Source organism: Oncorhynchus gorbuscha, unplaced genomic scaffold (genome assembly GCF_021184085.1).
Source record: "Oncorhynchus gorbuscha isolate QuinsamMale2020 ecotype Even-year unplaced genomic scaffold, OgorEven_v1.0 Un_scaffold_390, whole genome shotgun sequence".
In the NCBI taxonomy this organism is placed as follows: domain Eukaryota; kingdom Metazoa; phylum Chordata; class Actinopteri; order Salmoniformes; family Salmonidae; genus Oncorhynchus; species Oncorhynchus gorbuscha.
In genome coordinates, this window is record NW_025745238.1 from 210,983 (window position 1) to 229,672 (window position 18,690).

General features: G+C 44.4%; 1 protein-coding gene across 1 annotated transcript; it reads left to right on the forward strand.

The window, feature by feature from the left end:
- The first annotated feature begins 5,666 nt into the window (after positions 1-5,666).
- Positions 5,667-17,518, forward strand: rcn1 (reticulocalbin 1, EF-hand calcium binding domain). The gene is made up of 6 exons (XM_046333380.1): positions 5,667-6,275; positions 7,441-7,634; positions 9,016-9,194; positions 14,838-14,898; positions 15,633-15,832; positions 16,641-17,518. Exons 1-6 carry the CDS (start codon positions 6,052-6,054, stop codon positions 16,746-16,748), a joined length of 966 nt encoding a protein of 321 aa, XP_046189336.1. The 5' UTR covers positions 5,667-6,051; the 3' UTR covers positions 16,749-17,518.
- Positions 17,519-18,690: the final 1,172 nt, after the last annotated feature.

The following is an 18,690-nucleotide window of genomic DNA, read 5'->3' on the forward strand; positions in this document are numbered from 1 at the left end:
TAGCTGATAATATAACACTGTACATAGCTGATAATATAACACTGTACATAGCTGATAATATAACACTGTACATCGCTGATAATATAACACTGTACATATCTGATAATATAACACTGTACATAGTGTCACGCCTTGGTCATTGTATTTTGTGTTTTTGTTATATGTTTGGGTAGGCCAGGGTGTGACATGGGTTTATATGTTGTGTTTCGTATTGGGGTTTTATTAGCATTGGGATTGTGTATGATTAGGGGTGTGTCTAGTTAGGCTTGGCTGCCTGAGGCGATTCTCAATCAGAGTCAGGTGCTTGTCGTTGTCTCCGATTGGGAACCGTATTTAGGTAGCCTGAGTTCGCGTTGTATTTTGTGGGTGTTTGTTCCTGTCTCTGTGTAGTGTTCACCAGATAGGCTGTAATAGGTTTCACGTTCCGTTTGTTGTTTTTGTATTTATTCAGTTATTTCATGTACCGCGATTTATTTCATTAAAGTCATGAGTAACCTACACGCTGCATTTCGGAAGATGTTACAGAAACACCCACCACCACTCACAGACCGAGCAGTGTGTAAACTGGCAGGAGCTAAAGGAGGACGTTATGGACAGCAGAAGCATGGATTATACGACGTGGGAAGAAATCGACAGGTGGGCGGCCGACCCAGAGCGAGTGCAGGAGCCCGCCTGGGATTCGCTTCAGCAGTGCGAAGAGGGCTACAGGCTAATGGAGTCTAAGAGGAAAACACGGCGACGCAGAGCGAAAACCGAAAGTAACGGGGAGAGCGCAGAGAGAGAGTGGCTGAGTCAGGAGTCAGACCTGAGCCTACTCTCCCTGTTAATTGTGAGGAGCAGCAATATGAGGACTTCTGGTCTTGGGAGATGATATTAGACGGTAAAGGACCCTGGGCGCAGCCGGGAGAATATCGCCGTCCCAAGGAAGAAATAGACGCTAAAGCGGAGAGGCGCAGGTATTAGGAGGCAGCACGGCGACGCGGTTGGAAACCGGAAAAACAGCCCAAAAAAATTATTGGGGAGGGGGCTAGAAGGGAGAATAGTTATGCCAGGTAGGAGACCTGCGCATACTCCCTGTGCTCACCGTTGGGCTAGAGAGACCGGGCAGGCACCGTGTTATGCTATGGAGCGCACGGTGTTTCCAGTGCGGGTGCAGAGCCAGCTGCGGCACATACCAGCCCTTCCTATTGGCCGGGCTAGAGTGGGCATCGAGCCAGGTAAGCTTGGGCAGGCTCGGTGCTCAAGAGCTCCAGTGCGCCTGCACGGTCCGGTCTATCCAGAGCCACCTCTACACACCAGTCCTCCGGTAGCAGCTCCCCGCACCAGGCTTCCTGTGCGGGTCCTCGATCCAGTACCACCAGTTCCAGCACCACGCACCAGGCCTCCAGTGCGCCTCGCCTGTTCAGCGCAACCAGCGCTTTTCTCCTCTCCTGCGCTATCGGAGTCTCCCGCCTGTTTAGCGCAGCCAGAGCCTTTCTCCTCTCCTGCGCTGCCGGAGTCTCCAGTCTTCCCAGCGCCGCCAGTGCTCCCAGTCTGCCCAGCGCGGCCAGTGCTCCCAGTCTGCCCAGCGCGGCCAGTGCTCCCAGTCTGCCCAGCGCGGGCAGTGATCCCAGTCTGCCCAGCGCGGCCAGTGCTCCCAGTCGGCCCAGCGCGGCCAGTGCTCCCAGTCTGCCCAGCGCGGCCAGTGCTCCCAGTCGGCCCAGCGCGGCCAGTGCTCCCAGTCTGCCCAGCGCGGTCAGTGCTCCCAGTCTGCCCAGCGCGGCCAGTGCTCCCAGTCTGCCCAGCACCACCAGTGCTCCCAGTCTGCCCAGCACCGCCAGTGCTCCCAGTCTGCCCAGTGCCGCCAGTGCTCCCTGTCTGCCCAGCGCCGCCAGTCTGCCCAGTGCCGCCAGTCTGCCCAGCGCCGCCAGTCTGCCAGCGCCGCCAGTCTGCCCAGCGCCGCCAGTCGGCCCAGCGTCGCCAGTCTGCCAGGATCCGCCAGAAGTGCCAGTCTGCCAAGATCCGCCAGAAGTGCCAGTCTGCCAAGATCTTCTAGATCGGCCAGACAACCTGAATCATCCAGTTCCACCAGCCAGCCAGGATTTACCGGAGCCTACTACCTGCCTGAGCTTCCTCTCAGTACTGGGCTTCCTCTCAGTACTGGGCTTCCTCTCAGTACCGGGCTTCCTCTCAGTACCGGGCTGCTTCTGTCCCGAGATGCCCCTCTGTCCTGAGATGCCCCTCTGTCCTGAGATGCCCCTCTGTCCTGAGCTGCCCCTCTGTCCCGAGCTGCCCCTCTGTCCCGAGCTGCCCCTCTGTCACGAGCTGCTCCTCAGTTATGTGGGGATCTGGGTGAGGACTATTAGGCCATGGTCGGCGGAGAAAGTGGATTATCCCAGGACGCGAAGGGGAGGAAATAGGACATTTATGGAGTGGGGTCCACGTCCCGAGCCAGAACTGCCACCATGGACAGACGCCCACCCGGACCCTCCCTATGCTCTTGAGGTGCGTCCGGGAGTCCGCACCTTAGGGGGGAGTTCTGTCACGCCTTGGTCATTGTATTTTGTGTTTTTGTTATATGTTTGGGTAGGCCAGGGTGTGACATGGGTTTATATGTTGTGTTTCGTATTGGGGTTTTATTAGCATTGGGATTGTGTATGATTAGGGGTGTGTCTAGTTAGGCTTGGCTGCCTGAGGCGATTCTCAATCAGAGTCAGGTGCTTGTCGTTGTCTCTGATTGGGAACCGTATTTAGGTAGCCTGAGTTCGCGTTGTATTTTGTGGGTGTTTGTTCCTGTCTCTGTGTAGTGTTCACCAGATAGGCTGTAATAGGTTTCACGTTCCGTTTGTTGTTTTTGTATTTATTCAGTTATTTCATGTACCGCAATTTATTTCATTAAAGTCATGAGTAACCTACACGCTGCATTTCGGTCTGACTCTCTTCATTCAACAGACGAACGACGTTACACATAGCTGATAATATAACACTGTACATAGCTGATAATATAACACTGTACATAGCTGATAATATAACACTGTACATAGCTGATAATATAACACTGTACATAGCTGATAATATAACACTGTACATCGCTGTTCATATAACACTGTACATCGCTGATAATATAACACTGTACATAGCTGATAATATAACACTGTACATAGCTGATAATATAACACTGTACATAGCTGATAAGATAACACTGTACATAACTGATAATATAACACTGTACATCGCTGATAATATAACACTGTACATAGCTGATAATATAACACTGTACATAGCTGATAATATAACACTGTACATAGCTGATAATATAACACTGTACATATCTGATAATATAACACTGTACATAGCTGATAATATAACACTGTACATAGCTGATAATATAACACTGTACATATCTGATAATATAACACTGTACATAGCTGATAATATAACACTGTACATAGCTGATAATATAACACTGTACATATCTGATAATATAACACTGTACATAGCTGATAATATAACACTGTACATAGCTGATAATATAACACTGTACATATCTGATAATATAACACTGTACATATCTGCTAATATAACACTGTACATAGCTGATAATATAACACTGTACATATCTGATAATATAACACTGTACATAGCTGATAATATAACACTGTACATATCTGATAATATAACACTGTACATATCTGATAATATAACACTGTACATATCTGATAATATAACACTGTACATAGCTGATAATATAACACTGTACATATCTGATAATATAACACTGTACATAACTGATAATATAACACTGTACATAGCTGATAATATAACACTGTACATAGCTGATAATATAACACTGTACATATCTGATAATATAACACTGTACATAGCTGATAATATAACACTGTACATATCTGATAATGTAACACTGTACATAACTGATAATATAACACTGTACATAGCTGATAATATAACACTGTACATAGCTGATAATATAACACTGTACATATCTGATAATATAACACTGTACATAGCTGATAATATAACACTGTACATATCTGATAATATAACACTGTACACAGCTGATAATAAAACAGGAGATGTTTTTTTGTCTTCTCACTTTAGTTAATTGTTTATTTCACTTGCTTTGGAAATGTAAACATGTTTCCCATGCCAATAAAACCCCATTGAATTGAAGGGGGAGAGAAAGAGAGAGGGGGAGAGAGGAGAGAGAGAAATAGACAAATAGAGAGAGAGAGAAGGAGAAATAGAGATAGGGGGAGAGAGAGGGACCGAGGGAGAGAGAGTGGGAGAGAGGGAGAGAGAGTGAGAGAGAAGGAGAGAAAGAGAGATGAGAGATGGAGGGAGAGAGGGGAGAGAGAGAGAGAGAGGGGGAGAGAAAGAGAGAGGGGGAGAGAGAAATAGAGAGAAATAGAGAGAGAGAGAGAGAGAGAGTGAAATAGAGAGGGGGAGAGAGAGGGAGTGAGAGTGGGAGAGAGAGGGGGAGAGAGAGGGAGCGAGAGAGGGAGAGAAAGAGAGGGAGAGAGGAGAGAAAGGGGAGATGGAGGGGGAGGAGGGAGAGAGGGAGATGGAGAGGGGGCGGAGGGAGAGAGGGAGAGGGAGAGAGAAGGAGAGAAAGAGAGGGAGATGGAGAGGGGGACGGAGGGATGGAGGGAGAGAGGGAGAGGGAGATGGAGATGGGGCGGAGGGAGAGAGGGAGAGAGAGAGAGAGGGAGAGGGAGAGAGGGAGGCGTCTTACTGGGAAAAAACACATCTGTGTATCATCATATCTCGCTACGACACTCTGATTCAAATTGACCGGGCAAGACTAATTTAAATACATTAACTATTCATTAATTAAATAAAAAGGCCAGTTAGCCCCAGGGTCCTTTATAATAAAACACTGGGATGTACAGTTTATGCAAAAAAATCTAAGTTCCATGTGTTGGGCTTATTATGCTAATGCTGAATGACAAAATACATGTTCTCCTGCCTCCAAATGGAGATGAGAGAGAATGCTGTCAGCCAGTTGTTTCCAGGGTACACAGACTCTCCTATTGCATGTCAGAACATATTGAAATAGGAAAAGTGTGAAAAAGAATGTATTGTCTCACTACTGTAAGTCACTCTGGAGAAGAGTGTCTGCTAAATGACTGAAGTGTAAATGTGAAATCATCATAATATGATGCTATTTGTCCTGTGTCTCATTGCCTGTCATGATAATAACCATGAGTTGTTTTACTGCTGTCTTCAGCTAAAGACCTGGGATCCGACAAGTGTGAAATATGATGGGTGTGGTATTCTGCTTTGTGCATTTGTTATGTTAAATCAATAGTCTGGTATATTCTGAAGAAAACACACAGAGAGAGAGAGAGAGAGAGAGAGAGAGAGAGAGAGAGAGAGAGAGAGAGAGAGAGAGAGAGAGAGAGAGAGAGAGAGAGAATTGAATTGAATTGAAAATTGAGAGAGGAGAGAGAACACATAAACATACCCATATCAATAAAACAAGGGAGTCAACACGGTGATTAAGGAGGGGCACAACTATTTTTGGCAGCCCCTCAAAAAATGCGTGAGAGTTCTACGGCAGTGTTTACGTGTCATTTTGCAACGTGGCGCCCATAGTCATCTCGTGTTACAGACAGCCCGTGGACCAATGGCAGGGACACTAACAATGAGTGAGGTTGAACCAGCGCTGAAGCCGAATATGTGAATGGTTGTACGTGAAGTAGGAAGCAACATTGCTCGGTTGAGCTCCGTTGTGTCCCGTGGTAACCAGCCGGGCATGTTTGAAACGAAAATACGACCTGGGGCGGGCTGTACTTGTCTGAAGTGACCTGTGTAATGTTTTTAAATGCACCTATACTCTACTGCAAGACTTGATGCTTGGATGCCACGTTTCGGCAACATTGTTACGCTCCTCAAAGTAAGAAAGTAGCCAGCTTGCGCTGTTGTTTTATTTCGCCTCAGTAGACTTGTAACAAACTGGCTACATTTGTAGCAGCGGGCTAAATACGGCTTGCTACTTAGCTCACGTAGCTTCACTCCGCAACAGCTGATCTGACCTCAAACATCCTACTGATGGACGCGTACGGCTACGTGTGCGTTCTGCTCCTCTGCTCTTGTGTCGTGCTCGGTAAACCAACGCTAAGAAAAGAACGCGTCCACCACGACCCGTTAGAACTAATTAAACAAGCCAACGAAGACAACCAGAGCTTCCAATTCGATCATGAGGCCTTTCTGGGAAAGGAGGACGCTACTACTTTCGACCAGCTTACCCCGGAGGAGAGCAAAGACCGGCTTGGGTAAGGTTCCCCTGCAAACACTACAGATACGTGTGATACAATGCAGGGTCACTGAAGTGCAAAACTAGTTGAAAGACGACGGTTTATTCGGTTCTCCTCAGTTCCATTATTCTCTGATACTCTTCACGTTGGTGTCTTTGCGTCGCGAGGGTCTCTATCTGGACAGCAAGCGGTGGTGACGCAACCCGCCTCTGGTGCGTAATGTGGGCTATTGTCGCATGTCTCCACAGTTATAGGCCGCCTTAGTGGGTCACAATAGTCGCATATTCCTGTTGATGTATTTCGTGGTATCTTGGCTTTGGGTTATTAAAAATTCACAACTCGCCCAAGTGGTGCCTGAGACGTTTGCATGCCAGCAGACCCGCATGATATAACGGTACATTATTAGGCTTTTAAATGTAGAGCGAGTGCTATTCGCTCGCACACATTCCCCGGTCATATTATAATTGCAGAGTGTAGTTCTTAATTATGGATAATGCATTAAAGAAGCAAGAGGAGGTTTTGTGGTGTTTAGAGAGTTGGATAAAAGTTGAGAACCACGAGCAGAATCTTGTTCGGGGGTTTTAAATGTGTGTTGGAACCCATGGAACCCATGGAACCCATGGAACGTGTCAACGGCGGTGTGTTATTTCATAGAGAGACCTGTCTAGCTTCCTGTAGTTCTGTTTCATCTCTGCCACTGGTAAAATGACATGTTGGCTCTATGTTACACACGTTGGCTGAAATGGGCATAAGTTGTGTTGGCTCTTCTCCCTGAGAATTCCCTTTCCTGAATCGCATTGAGTGGGAGGACCCTCTTAACATCACAACGTGGCAACCAAGATAGATATAAATAAGTTTACCCTCGTTGGTGGAAATCTAACTTCCTAAATATAACACACTCAATATTATTTAGGCACAAGTTCCTCCCAAAGCAAACATGTAACTCAATAGTTTTTTATTCTCTCATCGCTGGCTGACAGTATTTATAAACTGATAGTGTTGTTTTGCTAGAATGACTGCTTACTTATGCCCCTGAAGACACCAACTCATGTCTCGGTTACCTTTTCTAAAGGAAATATGTGGTCCATTATATTTAACTGCATCTATGTATGGCTGTGCATTATAATGAAAGGAAATGAACGATATACTATAGTAGTGTTTGTGTGCGCTCTGTATCCCACAGTAAGATAGTGGACCGGATCGACGGGGATGGAGATGGCTATGTCACCATCACTGAACTGAAGGCCTGGATCAAGCGGGTGCAGAAGCGTTACGTCTACGAGAACGTGGCCAAGGTGTGGACGGATTACGACCTCAACAAAGACAACAAGATCTCGTGGGATGAGTACAAGCAGGCTACCTATGGCTACTACCTGTGTAAGATATGATATGACCTGCTTATGACATGTTCTGTCAGATATGATATGACCTGCTTATGACATGTTCTGTCAGATATGATATGACCTGCTTATGACATGTTCTGTCAGATATGATATGACCTGCTTATGACATGTTCTGTAAGATATGACCTGCTTATGACATGTTCTGTAGGATATGACCTGCTTATGACATGTTCTGTCAGATATGATATGACCTGCTTATGACATGTTCTGTCAGATATGATATCACCTGCTTATGACATGTTCACCTGTTATGACTGTTCTGTAAGATATGACCTGCTTATGACATGTTCTGTAAGATATGACCTGCTTATGACATTTTCTGTAAGATATGACCTGCTTATGACATTTTCTGTAAGATATGACCTGCTTATGACATGTTCTGTCGGATATGACCTGCTTATGACATGTTCTGTCGGATATGACCTGCTTATGACATGTTCTGTCGGATATGACCTGCTTATGACATGTTCTGTCGGATATGACCTGCTTATGACATGTTCTGTCGGATATGACCTGCTTATGACATGTTCTGTCGGATATGACCTGCTTATGACATGTTCTGTCGGATATGACCTGCTTATGACATGTTCTGTCGGATATGACCTGCTTATGACATGTTCTGTCGGATATGACCTGCTTGTTCTGTCGGATATGACATGTTCTGTTCTGTCGGATATGACCTGCTTATGACATGTTCTGTCGGATATGACCTGATATGTTCTGTCGGATATGACCTGCTTATGACATGACCTGCTTATGACATGTTCTGTCGGATATGATATGACCTGCTTATGACATGTTCTGTATGACATGGATATGACATGTTCTGACCTGCTTATGACATGTTCTGTAGGATATGATATGACCTGCTTATGACATGTTCTGTAGGATATGACCTGCTTATGACATGTTCTGTCGGATATGATATGACCTGCTTATGACATGTTCTGTCGGATATGATATGACCTGCTTATGACATGTTATGTCGGATATGATATGACCTGCTTATGACATGTTCTGTAAGATATGATATGACCTGCTTATGACATGTTCTGTCAGATATGACCTGCTTATGACATGTTCTGTCGGATATGATATGACCTGCTTATGACATGTTATGTAGCTGTTTTGACTGAAGATTCAATCAAATCCTCACCTCTCTCCTCTGGTTGTCCGACCCATGGCCCCTCTCTCCTCTCTGGTTGTCTGACCCATGGCCCCTCTCGCCTCTCTGGTTGTCTGACAGCTAACAATATCACACCTTCCATTCAAATTCATGACCTACCTAGTTATTTAAGACAGCATCTCTACTTCAGTTGTTTGAACATCAACCACTTGTTTGTCTTTCCTCCAAGCTAACCCAGAGGAGTTTGAAGAGGCCACAGACCAGTTCAGCTTCAAGAAGATGCTGCCCAGGGACGAGAGGAGATTTCAAACCGCTGATCTGGATGGAGATCTGGCAGCTGATAGAGAAGAGTTCACCTCCTTCCTCCACCCAGAGGAGTTTGACCACATGAAGGACATCGTGGTCCTGGTTAGTGTTCCAAATCTGCACTGAAATGTCTAGTGTTGTCCTGAATGACCAACCTGTTTCTGCTCCCTTAGCAGAAATGAGTTGGCTAATGCAGAAACTCTCACATGGGTTGTGGTAGTGTATCAGTAGATGGAGAAACCGCAAACTCCACAGCAGCCTAGAAAATTGATTTGAGAACCTCTGAACTTGTTATGGATTAAGTTTAAACGAAACGTAGTAAATCAGGGCTGTATTTGAGAAGCAGCTTTAAACCCTGAGGTATGTGAGAAGTTCACAGCTGTATTGAAAACTCCTCATCATACTCTATAGATGAGTTGACTGGCTTTCTGAAAATGTTTTGTAGTTCTTGGAACAGATGAGAGTTTCTGTGAAATGTGTTTCTGTCTGATGTCCCACTAGGAGTGCTCTGCATTCAGATCCCGCTCTCTAATGACACTTAACTCAGCCTGGAAATTCTGTGTAGATGTTTTGGAACAGGTCTAGTGGGACAAACCGACCCATGCCACTTAAATATAAAACTGACAGCGCTGAACAGTCGCGTGGCAAACATGGAGAAACTAATGCACTCGACTTCTGTCTTCATGAAAACTGTAATACCCACTTGACAGAGTTAATTATTGATGGTTCATTTTTCCGAACTGTTTCTGGGTTGCCTCTTGGTCAGTGTTGTCTTCATTGATTGTGGTGATCACACCTTGTGGTTGTAGTCAGTAGGGGCAGTCTTTCCAAGTCAGTCCCAAGCCATGATGTTAGGTCACATCCATGTTGTTATTATTGGGTAATATGACGTGCCTACTCCCTACCATAGTAGGCCCATAACCCCTATACCACTCTAGTGTTGTAGAGGAGATGGACCCCTATACTACTGGTGTTGTAGAGGAGATGAACCCCTATACTACTGGTGTTGTAGAGGAGATGAACCCCTATACTACTGGTGTTGTAGAGGAGATGAACCCCTATACTACTGGTGTTGTAGAGGAGATGAACCCCTATACTACTGGTGTTGTAGAGGAGATGAACCCCTATACCACTCTAGTGTTGTAGAGGAGATGAACCCCTATACCACTCTAGTGTTGTAGAGGAGATGAACCCCTATACTACTGGTGTTGTAGAGGAGATGAACCCCTATACTACTGGTGGTGTAGAGGAGATGAACCCCTATACTACTGGTGTTGTAGAGGAGATGAACCCCTATACTACTGGTGTTGTAGAGGAGATGAACCCCTATACTACTGGTGTTGTAGAGGAGATGGACCCCTATACTACTGGTGTTGTAGAGGAGATGAACCCCTATACTACTGGTGTTGTAGAGGAGATGAACCCCTATACTACTGGTGGTGTAGAGGTGATGAACCCCTATACCACTCTAGTGTTGTAGAGGAGATGAACCCCTATACTACTCGTGTTGTAGAGGAGATGAACCCCTATACCACTCTAGTGTTGTAGAGGAGATGAACCCCTATACTACTGGTGGTGTAGTTGAGATGAACCCCTATACTACTGGTGGTGTAGTTGAGATGAACCCCTATACTACTGGTGTTGTAGAGGAGATGAACCCCTATACCACTCTAGTGTTGTAGAGGAGATGAACCCCTATACCACTCTAGTGTTGTAGAGGAGATGAACCCCTATACCACTGGTGGTGTAGTTGAGATGAACCCCTATACTACTGGTGGTGTAGTTGAGATGAACCCCTATACTACTGGTGTTGTAGAGGAGATGAACCCCTATACTACTGGTGTTGTAGAGGTGATGAACCCCTATACTACTGGTGAGAGAACCCCTATACTACTGGTGTTGTAGAGGAGATGAACCCCTATACTACTGGTGGTGTAGAGGAGATGAACCCCTATACTACTGGTGTTGTAGAGGAGATGAACCCCTATACTACTGGTGGTGTAGAGGTGATGAACCCCTATACTACTGGTGTTGTAGAGGAGATGAACCCCTATACTACTGGTGTTGTAGAGGAGATGAACCCCTATACTACTGGTGGTGTAGAGGTGATGAACCCCTATACTACTGGTGTTGTAGAGGAGATGAACCCCTATACTACTGGTGTTGTAGAGGTGATGAACCCCTATACTACTGGTGTTGTAGAGGAGATGAACCCCTATACTACTGGTGGTGTAGTTGAGATGAACCCCTATACTACCGGTGGTGTAGAGATGATATCCTAGATGAGTCCTGCTATGGAGAGGTCTATATGAATTATGTTCTATATTTTTAATAACAGATGTTTATTATTAGTCATCCACTTCCCAGGGTAAGTGGTCTTTAATAATATAATAATATAATAATAATATATGCTATTTAGCAGACGCTTTTATCCAAAGCGACTTACAGTCATGTGTGCATACATTCTATGTATGGGTGGTCCCGGGGATCGATCTTTCAGTAGGCTTCAGCAGGGGCATTTATAACCTGCTTGAAGCATGGTGTGTGTGTGTGTGTGTTGTCACCGGTCTGTGACAGTGTGATTGGTAAGGGGGGGTGACTGCATTTTGAGGTAGTGATGGCATTCCTCTCTTCTTACAACTGCTAAAGTTCCAACCTTAAGCCTCGTTCACATTACCCATAAGCGCTCTTAGCTTGTTTGACTTGCTATAAAGTTAGAGAAACAAGTTGAGGAAAGAAAAAGTAACGAAACATAACATGTTTCATCACCTGAAACAATATATTTATCCTATCTTGAATAAAAAGGTAATATTTTGCAATATCCCAAAATAAATGCAATCTGAGGAGAGACAGGGTGTCCTCCATCTTGCCTTACAAAACACTACACTGGTCTGTTCAGTAGTGGGACAATCTCTGAGGAGAGACAGGGTGTCCTCCATCTTGCCTTACAAAACACTACACTGGTGTCAGGACCCGGTTACGAACCCGGGTCTCAGGAGTGATAAACAGTCACTTAACCAACTGAGCCACGAATAGTCGGCAGAACCCAGAAGATGAGGCAGACACAGCAGTACTTGAGACGGTGTATTTAATGAAGTAAAAAGTGAAGTCCTTCAGGAAAACATGTAACTCCACAACCTCAAAAGGAATTCCACAAGAACAAAGGTAATCCTCCAAGACAAAAAGGTAAATCCACAAGGTGGTAGGTATAGCACAAAAAGCCTCAAAAGATACTCAAAAATAAATAAACAAGAACAAAAAACAGAATTCCACAAGAGAGTCCACCGGGATCAACAAGAGTTCACAGAGTACTAGGGCTGGGTGCTAACATACAAACACAGAGCAAAGAACTGAGGAAAACTAAGGGTTTAAATACAATCAGGAGAAACGAGGCACAGGTGCAAATAATAATGGGGATCAAGGGAAAACAAAAGGTCAAAAAGCACAATGGGGGCATCTAGTGACCAAAAACCGGAACAACCCTGGCCAAATCCTGACAACTGGTCTGTTCAGTAGTGGGACAATCTCTGAGGAGAGACGGGGTGTCCTCCATCTTGCCTTACAAAACACTACACTGGTCTGTTCAGTAGTGGGACAATCTCTGAGGAGAGACGGGGTGTCCTCCATCTTGCCTTACAAAACACTACACTGGTCTGTTCAGTTGCGGGGCAAGACTCCGGGAAGATGACGTAGGGCTTAATGAAATACGTCACGATGTAAACGGGGCATTAGGGAGTCCGTCATGACAGATCTTCTCTTAACAACTGCTACAAGCTTAGAGAGGCAGTCATGCAAATAGAAGTGAAATCCCAAACGAGGGAATACAACACAAGGATTGTGCAATGTTGACAAGATGAGTTGCGTCACTGTAAACATACCTAAGAGACTGTAGAGGGATGGCTCCCAACTCAAAACATCTACACCATACAGGGCATTCACAAAGCATTCAGACCTTTCCTTTGTCCACATGTTGTTATGTTACAGCCTTATTCTAAAATGGATTAAATTAAACATTTTCCTCATCAATCTACACAAAATACCTCATGACAAAGCAAAAATTGTTTTTTAGAACTTTTAGCAAATGTATATAAAAAATAAAATAAAAAAAACTGCTTCCTAATTGACATAAGTATTCAGAACCTGATTTGGGAAGGCACACACATGTCTATATAAGGTCCCACAGTTGACCGTGCATGTCAGCAAAAACCAAGCCCTCAGGTGGAAGGAATTGTCCGTAGAGCTCCGAGACAGGATTGTGTCGAGGTACAGATCTGGGGAAGGGTACTAAAAAATGTTGGCAGCATTGAAGAACCCCAAGAACACAGTGGCCTCCATCACTCTTAAATGGAAGAAGTTTGGAACCACTAAGACTCTTCCTAGAGCTGGCTGCCCGGCTAAACTGAGCAATCGGGGGAGAAGGGCAGGGAGGTGACCAAGAACCCGATGGTCTCTCTGACAGAGTTCCAGAGTTACTCTTTGGAGATGGGAGAACCTTCTAGAAGGACTATCATCTTCTCTGCAGCACTCCACCAATCATGCATTTATGGTTGAGTGGCTAGACGGAAGCCGCCACTCAGTAAAAGGCACATGAAAGCCTGCTTGGATTTTGCTAAAAAGGCACCTAAAGGACTCTGACTATGGGAAACATGATTCTCTGGTCTGATGAAACCAAGATTGAACTCTTTGGCCTGAATGCCAAGTGTCACATCTGGAGGAAACCTGGTACCATCCCTACGGTGAAGCTTGGTGGTGGCAGCATCATGCTGTTGGGATGTTTTTCAGCAACAGTGACTGGGAGACTAGCCAGGATCGAAGGAAAGATGAACAGAGCAAAATACAGAGATATTCTTGATGAAAACCTGCTCCAGAGCGTACCTCACTGGGTCGAGGGTTCACCTTCCAACAGGACAACGACCCTAAGCACACAGCCAAGACAACGCAGGAGTGGCTTTGGGACAAGTCTCAATGTTCTTGAGTGGCCCAGCCAGAGTCCGGACTTGAACCCGATCGAACACCTCCTGGAGAGACCTAAAAATAGCTGTGTAGTAACGCTCCCCAACCAACCTGACACAGCTTGAGAGGATCTGCAGAGAAGAATGGGAGAAACTCCCCAAATACAGATGTGCCAAGCTTGTAGCGTCATAGCCAAGAAGACTCGAGGCTGTAATAGCTGCCAAAGGTGCTTCAATAAAGTACAGAGTAAATGGTCTGAATACTTATGTAAATGTAATATTTCTGTTTTCATTTTTTAAATACATTTGTTAAGATTTCTAAACCTTTTTTTTGGTTTGTCATTATAGGTTATTGCGTGTAGATTGATGATGGGGGGGGGGACTATTTAGTCCATTTTAGAATAAGGCTGTAAAGTAACAATGTGGAAAAAGTCTAGGGGTCTGAATACTTTCCTAATGCACTGTATATACAATCCATTCTTCCAGATAAACAGCTGGTTAGATATATCTCAAATTACGCAAGTAAAGCAACCATAGATTGTTCTAAAGGAAGTGTGTAAAATCTCACCTGAAAACAGACATCGTCTCTAATCCAGGAGGTTAGCTGATCATCAGCAGGGGCTGTGTAATCGTTGTCACTCTGCCAGCCCAGCTGTAAACAGAGCCTCGTAGCTCGACTCATACTGCCTGGGGCTGTGTGTTTTATCTTTTATTACTGTCAGTAGTTAGAGTCCCACTGCCGTTGACCTCTGTGTCCCCCTTTTATGACATCATTGCCTGTGTTTGCGTGCAGGAGACTCTGGAGGACATTGATAAGAATGGAGACGGACATGTGGACGAGGATGAGTATATTGGTGAGTTGGGGAGGCGTGACTGGGGTTGACACTGCATCAGAAGACTAACCCTTCATGAACACAGGTTACAGGTCATTTTCACTCACTCCATTATTTTTTTATATATATTTTTTAATTCTCTCCTTTTTCAGTGGAATTTCTTTTTTTGTTTTTTTTACACAGGAACAGGTCTACCCTCATTTTAATGCAAAACTATTTTTAACCAATTTGTGTAATTATTTTCTCCACAAACTATATCATGTTTTTATGGTATATTGGAAGTGTTTACAAGGTTTGGTGTTAGTATCTCCCGGGTCTTCTAGACTAGAGGAGGAGTTCCTAACACAAGATGTGGGAAACCCCATGAGCTCTGTGACCTGATTAGGAATCAAAGGCCTGTTTGTTGGTTGCTTTGGGAAACTACTGTGACGCTGCAGTCTGCTGACTTAGTCTCAGTCTGCCTATTCAAGGATTTCACTGTTCCTTTTTGGTTGTGTTTTTACAGGAATATCCACTTAGAAACGGCTTAGAAACATCACATATCTTGCTTGTATACCGTTAGTAGAGTTTTGATTACAGGTCCTTATAGTAAATGGCTTATACAGGGAATGCAGATGAACAAACAATGATTTACAACATTTTTACTAATGGTTAACAAACTATTTAGTTACGGTTTATAAGCCTACTTTCAAACAAAGTGTTCGCTTTTGACCTTCTTTGAGTATGTCATCCCATATCTTCCTGTGTCATTGCAGCGGACATGTTTTCCCATGAGGAGGGAGGTCCAGAACCAGACTGGGTCAGAACGGAGCGAGACCAGTTCTCTGACTTCCGGGACCTGAACAAGGACGGAAAGATGGACGTTGCGGAGATTCGCCACTGGATCCTGCCCCAGGACTACGATCACGCCATGGCAGAGGCCCGACACCTGGTCTACGAGTCAGACCAGGACAAGGTACTGATCCTGTAACCTAGTCTACGAGTCAGACCAGGACAAGGTACTGATCCTGTAACCTAGTCTACGAGTCAGACCAGGACAAGGTACTGATCCTGTAACCTAGTCTACGACAGACCAGGACAAGGTACTGATCCTGTAACCTAGTCTACGAGTCAGACCAGGACAAGGTAACTGATCCTGTAACCTAGTCTACGAGTCAGACCAGGACAAGGTACTGATCCTGTAACCTAGTCTACGAGTCAGACCAGGACAAGGTACTGATCCTGTAACCTAGTCTACGAGTCAGACCAGGACAAGGTACTGATCCTGTAACCTAGTCTACGAGTCAGACCAGGACAAGGTACTGATCCTGTAACCTAGTCTACGAGTCAGACCAGGACAAGGTACTGATCCTGTAACCTAGTCTACAGAGGACAGGTACCCTGTAACCTAGTCTACGACCAGGACACGGTACTGATCCTGTAACCTAGTCTACGAGTCAGACCAGGACAAGGTACTGATCCTGTAACCTAGTCTACGAGTCAGACCAGGACAAGGTACTGATCCTGTAACCTAGTCTACGAGTCAGACCAGGACAAGGTACTGATCCTATAACCTAGTCTACGAGTCAGACCAATATGACAAACTATTGTTTAAGTTTTCACTCCTCTTTACCAATTTTCTGACTGGAAATATTATGTAGGACACTTTAACAAAATAATGTCTTAGCTGTCAAAATGGAGGGATTGAATTTCAAGTGTTAGTTCTTTAGTAGTAGGAGATCTTATGGACTCTATGTAAACCTGACTGGGTTCTCTCTTCTCAGGACACAATGCTGACCAAGGAGGAGATCCTGGAGAACTGGAACATGTTTGTAGGAAGTCAGGCCACCAACTATGGAGAAGACCTGACCAAGAACCATGATGAACTCTGAGCATCGTTTATTGTTGTGTTTGTGGCAGGGAGGTCGGACCTCAACTGAGCATCGTCAACCTCGACCACAAACTTGTCTGGTCCTCAGCCTTATCCTGCTAAATGTCATCAGTTGAACACAAACATAGTTCTAACACTGCAGTAACCCCCCCGAGGGGAGGGGCCAAGGAATAGTCTGTTCCTACCACTGACGGTCCAGGTCCTCCTGAGCGGCTGGACCGGGTTTGGTCCTGTTTCTGACATTTAGGAACAGAGATTGACCACAACCAACCTCCTTGCGACTGCCTTTGACGTTGCTCATCAGCCAGACTCCCATCTGGTTTAGCAGCCTTTTACATCTCTATACACAGCCATCATCACATCACCATCTTTGACCGTTTTGATCATTTCCCTTATATTGTCTTTTCTTTCAACCTGACATGATTTTAGCAGAGATGAGAACATCGGGTTGATCGTCAGGAATATTTGATTTGATTGTGGTTCCAATGTGAAAACAAAGCACAACCTAAAATACTTACTCTAATTCTATTTATTTAGTCATGTAACTTGAGGAGGTGAAGAAGCCTGGGAGGTATAAGAGTTAGACAGAAGTCAAAGGGTGTTGATGAAGGCTGCCTACTTGTTGAACTTGTCAGATATCACTACACACGTTGTTTTTATACAGTGGACACAGATGTTGTTTTTATACAGTGGACACAGATGTTGTTTTTATACAGTGGACACAGATGTTGTTTTTGTTTTGCTGGCCAGTAAAGACTTTTATAAATCAGATATTTTGTGAAGTGCTCTTGGATTTGTGAGCTTCCTGTTGTTTTAGGATCTCTTACTAAACACCCATCTTAATGATATTCTCTTTGCAGGCATCTTTTCCCAATACAGTCTGTGAAAACATTCATTTTAATCACTTTTGCTTAGTTCGCTTGTTTATTTTGTACACTTCAGGCCTGTGTAAAAATGTAATATGAGTTTCATGCAAAATAACCAGGCTATTGTCATGATGAAAATGTAAGTTTAGCCTTTGTTATGGGAGTTTTGGAGTGATTTAAAATGACTTGAAACGCAGAAGAGGGGTTCCAGGGTACTATATGTGTGTCCTCCATTACCTCAAAGCTGCTTCTCATATTCACACTATTGTTCACGTCGTAAGATAGGACTTCCTGTTTGATCACTTCCTCTTGTACCATGCCAAATGTACTCCCTTGTGTATATTAATGTTTTAGAAAAAGAAACCAATTTTCCCATTCTTGTCTAGTTTGTATCTATGACCACCCACATCTGTTTTTATATGTACCTTTTTTTCTCTGTATGAGAAGTTAAGCCAAGGTTTTTCTCTGTATGAGAAGTTAAGCCAAGGTTTTTCTCTGTATGAGAAGTTAAGCCAAGGTTTTTCTCTGTATGAGAAGTTAAGCCAAGGTTTTTCTCTGTATGAGAAGTTAAGCCAAGGTTTTTCTCTGTATGAGAAGTTAAGCCAAGGTTTTTCTCTGTATGAGAAGTTAAGCCAAGGTTTTTCTCTGTATGAGAAGTTAAGCCAAGGTTTTTCTCTGTATGAGAAGTTAAGCCAAGGTTTTTCTCTGTATGAGAAGTTAAGCCAAGGTTTTTCTCTGTATGAGAAGTTAAGTCAAGGTTTTTCTCTGTATGAGAAGTTAAGCCAAGGTTTTTCTCAAATCAAATGTATTTATAAAGCCCTTCTTACATCAGCTGATGTCACAAAGTGCTATTCAGAAACCCAGCCTAAAACCCCAAACAGCAAGCAATGCAGGTGTAGAAGCACAGTGGCTAGGAAAAACTCACTAGAAAGGCCAGAACCTAGGAATAAACCTAGAGAGGAACCAGACTATGAGGGGTGGCCAGTCCTCATCTGGCTGTGCAGGGTGGAGATGTTCAAATGTTCATAGATGATCAGCAGGGTCAAATAATAATAATCACAGTAGTTGTCGAGGGTG